The sequence below is a fragment of the Cryptomeria japonica genome, chromosome 1 (genome assembly GCF_030272615.1).
Source record: "Cryptomeria japonica chromosome 1, Sugi_1.0, whole genome shotgun sequence".
Classification (NCBI taxonomy): Eukaryota; Viridiplantae; Streptophyta; class Pinopsida; order Cupressales; family Cupressaceae; genus Cryptomeria; species Cryptomeria japonica.
Window position 1 is genome coordinate 514,498,154 of NC_081405.1, and position 9,635 is coordinate 514,507,788.

General features: G+C 33.4%; 1 protein-coding gene across 1 annotated transcript; it reads right to left on the bottom strand.

Annotated features, from left to right (window-relative positions):
• Positions 1-4,378: 4,378 nt before the first annotated feature.
• Positions 4,379-8,663, bottom strand: LOC131857962 (putative leucine-rich repeat receptor-like serine/threonine-protein kinase At2g14440). The gene is made up of 15 exons (XM_059210773.1): positions 8,582-8,663; positions 7,929-8,484; positions 7,378-7,841; positions 7,145-7,280; positions 6,956-7,028; positions 6,744-6,811; positions 6,563-6,634; positions 6,383-6,451; positions 6,031-6,215; positions 5,704-5,906; positions 5,456-5,579; positions 5,308-5,376; positions 5,025-5,211; positions 4,813-4,921; positions 4,379-4,739 (listed from the first exon to the last, which is right to left on the bottom strand). The coding sequence occupies exons 1-15, from the start codon at positions 8,661-8,663 to the stop codon at positions 4,491-4,493; spliced, it is 2,646 nt and encodes an 881-aa protein (XP_059066756.1). The 3' UTR covers positions 4,379-4,490.
• Between the last annotated feature and the right edge of the window lie 972 nt (positions 8,664-9,635).

Genomic DNA, 9,635 nt, shown 5'->3' on the forward strand with positions numbered 1-9,635 from the left:
GGGTTTCTCTATGACAATTAGGCAATTAAGAATATATAAAGGGAGTTTCTTGAAAGATCCATTAAGAAGAATTATTGTTCTCTAAGGATAGAAAATGGTTATAAATAACCCTTATTTTAGTGGTTTTAAATGTAAAAATTGAGAGTAAAAAATTCACATATTTCTATGTAGAGCATATATTTATATAACTTTAAATAGAAAAACTCTTCATCAAAATTCAGCAAATAGAAAATGCAATCTATTGAATAATTTCTTATAGAAAATTATCCCTAATTTTTCAATTAGAAGAAAATAATCTCTTGTAATACAAATTAATATACATAAATGATCCATAATATTAAATAAATATAAAACTAGAAATTGCACTTTAGGTGTGCAATGGGTACATCGAATAAGTGTCAAAGGTTAATTAGGGAAAAAATTTCTCTATTTTTTACATTCATGTGTGTTGTACATGAGGTTAATTAGTAGTCCCTTTAGAAAATAATGTTGTTTGCATAACAAATGTATCAATCCATTTATAGGGATCCAAACATGATTAAAAGGATAATTAGGCTCTATTACCAATAGGTCAATTAGTAGGCCCTTTAGCAAATAACGTTGTTTGTATAACAAAGGTATTGATGATGAAGTGATAGATACAAAATAGCATGTCTAAAAGGATAATTAGGCTCAATTACCAATAGGTTCACGTTATGTTTAAAATATATATATATATATATATATATATATATATATATATATATATATATATATATATATATATATATATATATATATATATATATATATATATATATATATATATATATATATATATATATATATATATATATGGATAGAGAGAGAGAGAGAGAGAGAGAGAGAGATCTTAATATATAGAGGGGGGGGAGAGAGGGAGAGATATTGATAAAGGGTGATATAGAGAGATAGAGAGGGATGGGGCAAGAGATAAAGACATAGGGAGATATAGAGAGAAATAAAGAGGTATAGGTAGAGAGAAAGATATGGATAGAGACAGATGGAGTGAATAAGAGAGATAGGCGGCTAAGAGGGGGAGAGGAAGTGATATAGATAGATGAAGATATAGATAGAGATATAGAGAGATAGGGAGATAGAGGTAGAGAGACACCAATAGAAAGAGATAAAGTGTCTAGCGAGATAGAGATAGAGATATAAGAAAGAAATATAGAGTGTCCTTGCATGAGTGCGATAAATTGATTTGGATAGAGAGATAGACAAGAAGATAGAAATGTCTATATAGATAGAGAGAGGGAAAGAGAAGTAGAGAGATATAAAAATGAGGAGAGATAGAGAGAGAGAGGGGGAAGAGAGATATTGATAAAAAGAGGGAGAAATAGGGATACAAAGGAGAGATAAAGAGAGATATAAATTGAGAAAGATAGAAGGTGTAGAGGATTTTAAAAGTTAAATAGTGATATTATTCAAATTTCCAAATAGTATATCTTGACATTCATTATTTCTATATTATATATTTAAGATAATAGTTATTAAAATAAATAAATAAACTATAAAGCTTTTTTAAATGTACTTTATTGTTTATATTTTTTTATTACTTTAAGACTAAAGATATAATATATATATATATATATATATATATATATATATATATATATATATATATATATATATATATATATATATATATATATATATATATATATATATATATATATAAAATAATTAAAATAAAATATATATAAATAATTTTTTAAAAGTTAAATAAATATATAATTAACTAATTATAAATTACATTTTAAATAATATAGATAGACACCCCATTCCTTTAATTTTAGATATTTATTTTAATTAAATTCCTAGATTGAAGAAAACATTAACAATACATTTAAAGACATAAATATTTTATTATTAATGAAATGATATATATCAATAAAGAAATCCATGTTAATTAATTTGTATTATATTTATTATTAGAAAACAATAAATAGAATTTTGAAAGCTCTAAAAGTAGCGAAATTGAACACATACATTTTTTGTTTGTTGACTGAGTTTTTAATATTACCTCATTATCTTTGTAAAAAGAAAAAGAGTCATTCGTGTTGTGGCTATAAACATGTATTTAGATATCTAACTACAAAGGAATAGACCCTTGAATTTGGATGTACGCCAAGGAAGGGGGCATCATCCCATTCATGGAAGCCATGACTGGGTCTGACGAAAACCTCTCCATGCAGTTTGTAAACAACTGGAATGATAAGAGATTTGTTATGGGGGATATTTCACTTGAAATCAGTGAGGACGTCATTGCCTAGGCTAGGGGTCTTTTAACTAAGGGAAGGAAGTGGAAGAAAACTATTAGGGTTGCGGATGAGACAGTATGAACCACTTCTACAAAAAGGGTGAGGAACATATCAAGATGCATGGAGGTTTCAACAGGGAATGCCTTCCCTACCCGTGGGACCAGGTGTGCAAAATTATTATTAAATACTTTACCCTTGAGGGAAGGTATGGTGTTTTCTGTTATTACCATTTCCCGTTGCTCAAATCACTTTCGCAACCATGATACTATCTCTTTCCCATTCTTTTTACTGTACACCTTAGAGTCTACTATTAAAGATGTCTGCCATTGCATGAGTCAAGACAATAATTATACCATCCTCCACTAGGGTTTGATGTTTTGGCTCTACAACTTCCACAGGGCCCTGTGTCCTCCTAAACCCATCTATGTTTAGCCTGCTCCCTCCATCCCGGGCCCCCCTGCTAGTACTAAGAAATGTCTCAAAAAGACGTCGAAAATACCTATTACGCCTTGTCAATCCCCTGACCATGCCCCTCTCATTTCCCCAAAAATTGGGGAGAAAAACAAAGGCAACCCTTCCGCTACTAAACCCACCTCCAAGAAACTTAGGAAAGAACCTAAAATCCTATTAATTAAGTATGACGTGGAGGATGGAGTGACCCCATGAAGATCCCACGGGTTTGCTAGCAAACCCCAGATGAAACAAATTATCATGAGGAAGAACTATGTTAATGAGCAGGAGGAAGATTTTGAGAAGGCAGAAAGTGATAAGGTTGGGATGAGATGGAGGCTACGAAAGGCTCAGATACCTCCAAGCATGTTACTAGGGCCTTTGACTCTGAGATTATCAAGGATGATAATAAGAACACCTCCCCTTATTCTAACACCTCCCCCCCCGCATATCTCTGAGGAGGACGGAAGAAAGTCTGAAAGTGGCCAGACTAGTGCTAAAGGTGGGAAGAAGGAGGAGATGGTGCAGTGTGTAGGTTGTAATGCTATCTCTGCGAACCTGAATGGAGTGAAGAAGAAGATGGACTGTCTGGAGTCCCATGTCCACAAAATTGGGAAATTCACCATTAAAGTCATACACTGCTCAGCTACTTCGATGTGCCTATTGCACCAGGAGACATTGGAATAGGGTGGGTTGGAAAGTGACACTACGAAGGAGCTATTTGAGTTCCTAGCTGAAGATTGGACTAGGCTTCTGCTCTCATAGCACATGGGAGCTGGAAATCAAGATTAATGGTCGAAGCTTTTCCTTTTTGTTATAGTTGTAATTTCTGGATCGACTGGATCCCTGTTATGTTTAATTTCCTTATTAGTCACATGAGGCTTGCCAAGACTCTTGCTACTTTCCTCAGTTTTTATAGTATGAACAATATGCTGATTATCTATTGTTTAAGGTGCTATTTGGATGAGATTCTTATCAGTCTTGGGTTATCCAATAGCTGTAGGCGGTTTTTGTTTTTGATGGTTAAGGTAGGGATTGACTGACTGCCGTTTGGTAGCGGTGTGTGTCAGTTTTGCTCTCTTTTGAGACTTGCTGTATTTTCCGGGTCAGACCCCTTGTTTTGGCTGCTTTATTATCAAAAACTACAAAGGAATAGAAAATATAAAAAAAATTCACACACAATCTAATCGAGAAACAATAGATTATTAAATATAAAAATGTTTACTAGATTACTTAAATTCTGTTCATGCCCATCCCAATCACATCGCAGGAAAAGAGGGAACAAATCACAGGAAAAGAGGGAACAAGTGGCACGAAGAGAATTATAGCACGAGTAATCCCTTTAATTAATACTAAAGTTCGGACAATGATAGTGATCTCAGAGTTGAAATTCTCTACATTCTCCCATAGAAAGCCTTTCCAATGCTTTGTACAAAGTATGGGCTTTACTGATAATAAAATATTAAAAGAAAACCAATACTCTACACTAAGAAAGCATGCGTATTAAATATTCTAATATTATGAATTTATATATACTCCCACTATTTCATTAAATATAAAAAGACCCCAACAGAATAAAATAACTATAACCATTTAATACTATATTCAAGATTAGGTCAATTAATATTATGTTCTGGATCGTCATCAGTTCATCCTTAACCACTTAGTATTATAATTCTTATGAAGTATAGGTCTGAAAAGGCAGGCACTGTTATGTGGGCAACTTTCCCCTAGTGAAGCAGATTCAGAATTGAATGGCTACCGAGGTTCGGGTACTTCGTCAAGTACATTTAAAGATGCAGGTTTAATGTCATCATGCAATACAAGTGCCTTCGCTTCTGCTAGCTCTTTCACAACAGTATTCATTGTGGGTCTATTTTGTGGCCTTGGTTCCACACAATTGTACGCAACCTCTGCAACTCTCCATGCAGATTCTAAACTGTAATGGCCACCCAACGAAGAATCCATCAACTCTGCTATTCTCCCGCACGAAAGCAACTCTTTAGCCTGCATTATAAAGAACATGAGAATTGTATTTTTTTATTAATGAGAAAAAAATATATATATTTTAAATGATTACCGATTCAACTATTCCCTCCTTGGGTGGTATTCCAGAAATAATCTCCAACAAAACTACACCAAAACTATAGACATCACTCTTTTCATTCAATGATGACGTTCCATAGTATCTGCATCAAGTTTGAAAATTAGTGTACTGTAAACTATTTGATGAATGTTAAACTTCTTGTTAGGTTGATAGAAAGATCATAGAAAAGCGAAGTATGAAAATACTCGGGATCAAGATAGCCGAGGGTGCCCTTGACTTCTGTTGTTACATGGCTTTGGGAGTTTTGTAATAACTTCGATAGACCAAAATCAGCAATCTTGGCAAACATTCTGTTATCCAAAAGTATATTAGTACACTTAATATCTCTGTGTACGATTGAAGGAATACAACCCTCATGAAGGTATAGCAAACCTGCAAACCATGTAAGACATCAGCAATGTGTACAAGCAATTTTATATAGAATAAGCATTGAAAAAGGAAACCAATTACTCGTTCAATAGACCCTACCCTGTGCAGTTTGTAGAGCAATATTGATCCTGGTTTGCCAATCAAGCGGTTTCTCTTGTTTCATGGAGCCTGTAAATACAACAGTAAGTCTTTTTGTTCAAAATTTGTTTACATTAATTTTATTTAGACTACATGGAATAAATAGTACCGTGTAAATGGTCCGCCAGTGTTCCACATTCCATAAATTCGTATACTAGGGCTACTGTATCTTGCCTACAGTACCCAATAAGATTTACAAGATTCTTATGGTGTACCCTTGAAAGGAGAGTTATCTAGAGCCAAGAACACAAGCACGGTGTGTTAAACAGACAATTTGAGCTGATATAGAAGTATCAGATATAAAATAAAATCATTGTCTTCAATGAAGCATTCAATATTCTTGAGGAAAGGAAGAACCTCGTTTCGAAATTCTTGTTTTCCTTGAGATGAATCTGTTGAAAGTATCTTCACTGCAACATTATTTCCTGAAAGTTGACCATAAAACACAGATCCAAAGCCTCCCTTACCAATTAGTGTAGAATAGTTGTTTGTAGCTGCTTTAATATCTTCTTCACTATATTCTACCACCACTTTTTCAAATTCATTTGGATCATCTTTATCTGTTTCAAAAAATAAAATTAGAATAAAGGTTTTCAACACTGACAGATACAAGATACAAGAGCTAAAATAATAATTATTGGTTTTAAATAAAACCTTTTCAAGTCACAATAATTGAAAAAAGACCTGTAAATGAATGTTGAGGTTGCATAATAGAACTTCTTGTGGTATGACTTCCTTGATTATATTTGTGCCTCCATAAATAAATTCCGAATATCAAAAGAACTAATAGAACGGAACAGCCAATAGCAGGTCCTATAACCCAACCTTTGTCTTTCCTCCCCTGTGGAGGCTTATTTTGAGGAAGAACTCTGCATGGTAAAGCGTATAATTTTATCTTGTTTACTATGAAAAAAAATAAAAAATAAAATGTCAAAAGTTAAAGCAAATAAATTATTTGAACAATTATCCTTTTGTAATACAAGGCATTAACGATTTCCCTTCAAAGAGATCAAGACAGGAAAGTATGTCTTCATACTGGAGGTTTAAACCAGGCTTGATTAAACCAGGTGGCACATCTCCATCTAATTTGTTGTTCTGCAAAAAACTAAGCAATATTAAAAGCTTCGAGTTAAAATCAAATCTGGTTGGGTAAGTAAACCATTAAAACGTAAATAAAAGTTTTATGAGAAAAATAAGAAGTCTTGAGTAAACATACAGCTCATTTAACACGGGGAGTTTCTCTAATGAACTTGGAATGTCTCCAGTCAGTTGGTTATTTTGTAGTTGCCTTAAATATACAAAGCAAATCAAATATCATCACATATAAACTGCCTTTCTCATTCAACTATGTATATTAGAATAAGGCTTTTGATAGAAGATAGTAAAGAATCTCTTACAATGTCGTAAGGTTCTTCAGTGTGCTGAGGTCTGGAATAGAACCTAAAAAATTATTGTTGCCTAACAGCTAAAACAAATAACATAAATTTATTAGTCACTTATTAAAACGAGGGGACCTACATCTACAAATTGCAAAATTGAATGTACAGTTATTTTTGAAAGTCAGTACTTTCCAATATCCAAGACAACTATAGGTGGGTAGTTGTCTTACCAACTGTTGTAATGCTGTTAAGTTCGCTATGCTTGGAGGTATATTGCCAGTGAGACCCATGCTTGTTAAATTCCTGAAAAGCGTTGAAGTTACGTGGGTTAATAGCCTTCAGTGCTGAAATGACACCCAATGTATTCATTGCTCTAAGTGTGAATGAATTTCTATTATTTTTTAAGTAAAGAATTTTACACAGTAATCACTCGTGGGGTGTCTTCATCATTGCACATAACACCGGTTAATGGTAAACCTGCAGGCAAACATGGATCTCCTGTTGTCCAATCATCTGGAACATTCACTGTATTTGCTATATTTCTAATAGCAAGAACTGTGTCACACGTTCACTAAAATATTAGACGATATCCCTGTTAAACTGAAAAAGCTGAGTATAATGAAGCAGGCTGAATATGGATAAATAAACGTACCATCTCCGGCGTGTGTCATATTGGTGATGTTTACTATTTGATATGCTTCAGCTGCATTTATGAATTGCCTCATCTCGGATCCTGCTTTTGAACGTATTCTTATATCTGTAGAATCAGTTGTGCTAAGCTCTAGACGAGTTTCTGGTGACAAACAGTACATATACTCAGGAACTTCTGTTTCCGCAATTTGAACATTGCCAATGAAGACCTGGAATGTGTTGTTCCCTGAAACACTTGTCTTATTGATGTTACACAAGTAAAGAGCAAAGTAGTAAATGCCCGGGACAGCATTGAACCACTCTGAAATAAGCAATTCTTCCCCTACTCGCGATGTAATAGCAGTCTTTAATACTGATACAGGTGGTTGGTTTTTTACACTCCGAAAAGAGGATTCATTCTTGCTGATACTTGTTAATGGCACCGGAAATGGTTTCCACATGCGATCATACTGGTCCTGGGGAAAGCTTTACCACGACCACAACATAACATTAGATAATGTCAACAAAACAGATTCAAAAGTAACTGCCAAACAAAATCGTTATTAAGCTTACTTTATCCAATCAGAGCCGCCAAAATTTATACCATAGGATCGTTTTAAGGCGTTGTAGTTGAAATCATTGGAAGTGTTGTACATTGTAGATTGTAGCGGCCTCAACTCAATGGTTGAAATGAAAACATAATAACTTTCTTGTGTCTCTGAATTTCTAGCCAAGCATAAACTCAAACTACCGCCTTTAGGGACCAGGATGATTTCGTAATAGTAATTGAAAATTTTTGGGCGATTCTCCAGGTTAACGTTTGACCACTTCATTCCCTCTATATATAAATCGAAGATGCTTGCTAAATGAAGATTTTCAAATCCTCCATGATAAAACCGGGCCCTTACCAGATATTTTATATGAGGCCTCACGGGCAGTAAGTAACAATATTTATTTGCTTCCAGATTTGTAAAATAGGTCACGGACCGATATTGGTAGGGGATATCGTTAGAACTGAATGGAGGCATAATGGACGTGTTTCTGAACTTGATGAACAAGGAATCTGTAATCCAGTCCAACTCTCCAATTGTGTCATTTTTTGAAGCGCCACAGTTAATACTAAGAAATCCTTCATAAAATGCAAGAGCACCCAGATCAGAGTGCAAAAATTACAGGCCTTCTTTTCCAATCAATATAAAATCAAATTGGAATACGTTACAACTTACCATCTGGTTTTGTGAGTGTGCAGGGAATGAATAAGCCAATGAAAGCTGTGATTGCTAACAAGGTTAAACTCGTTAATTTCATGACGATCAATGCAAATTGCAAGCAGGGAATCAAAAATGCATACAGAGCTGTGGGATAATATAAAAGATGTGTTTTTCACTGCTTAGACTGGGTCAATTGACTGCTTCAAAGGAAATATTCCATCCGCTGTTCCATCTCTCTCATTCACAAACGAGTTAGTTACTAGAGCCACATTAAAATAAACAGTCACTTTAGAAAATCAAAATGATTTAGAAAGACCACGACCTTGCTACGAATCCTTACCATGATTTTTTTTTTATTGATGGACATAAAACAATGTATTGGCTGAAGACACAAATAGATAACAGAGATGTATCATGACAAACAGAGAACAAACATATGCTAACCCATATGATTTATATTGATACCAATACTGTAGTCACATAAATCTGTCCACTTAATTAAAATGAATATTTAGTATTTATTTGATTATTTAACCATCAATCAATAATTAATTAAATTAATATATTTAATTAATTCATCTTAAGCCTCTTCTCCTATTAATTAAATAAATTATTCAATTTATTTGATTTAATTTACTTAACCAAATTCAGACCATTAATTAAATAAATAAATCATATTTATTTAATTAAATCTTCTCTCACATTTAAATAAATTAATATTTATTTAAATTCCCCCAAAATCTCATCTCTCACATTTAAATAAATAAATAATTTATTTAAATCACCTTTATCCTCCACCCACTTGTATTTTCCTACAAATGCAAGTTGCACAACTATTTTAAATAAATCATTTATTTAAATCACCTTTATCTTCCACCAACTTGCATTGCACAACTATTTTAAATAAATTATTTATTTAAAATCTTATTTATCCTCCCACTTCAAACCTTTAATGGTTTCCCTTAAAGTCTTCAAACTTTGGCTTCCTTCTAGAGTCTTCTCAAACCTTTAATGGTTTCCCTTAAAGTCTTCAAACTTAATGGCTTCCCTTAAAGTCTTCTTAAGACTT

Bases quoted from the DNA above. Each gene is read 5' to 3' on its own strand.
- LOC131857962 (XM_059210773.1), bottom strand. From the start codon at position 8,663: ATGAAATTAACGAGTTTAACCTTGTTAGCAATCACAGCTTTCATTGGC. The intron at 7,281-7,377 runs GTACGTTTATTT...CGTGTGACACAG, and splicing joins TATGACACACGCCGGAGATG to TTCTTGCTATTAGAAATATA. The intron at 6,452-6,562 runs GTATGTTTACTC...AATATTGCTTAG, and splicing joins CTCCCCGTGTTAAATGAGCT to TTTTTTGCAGAACAACAAAT.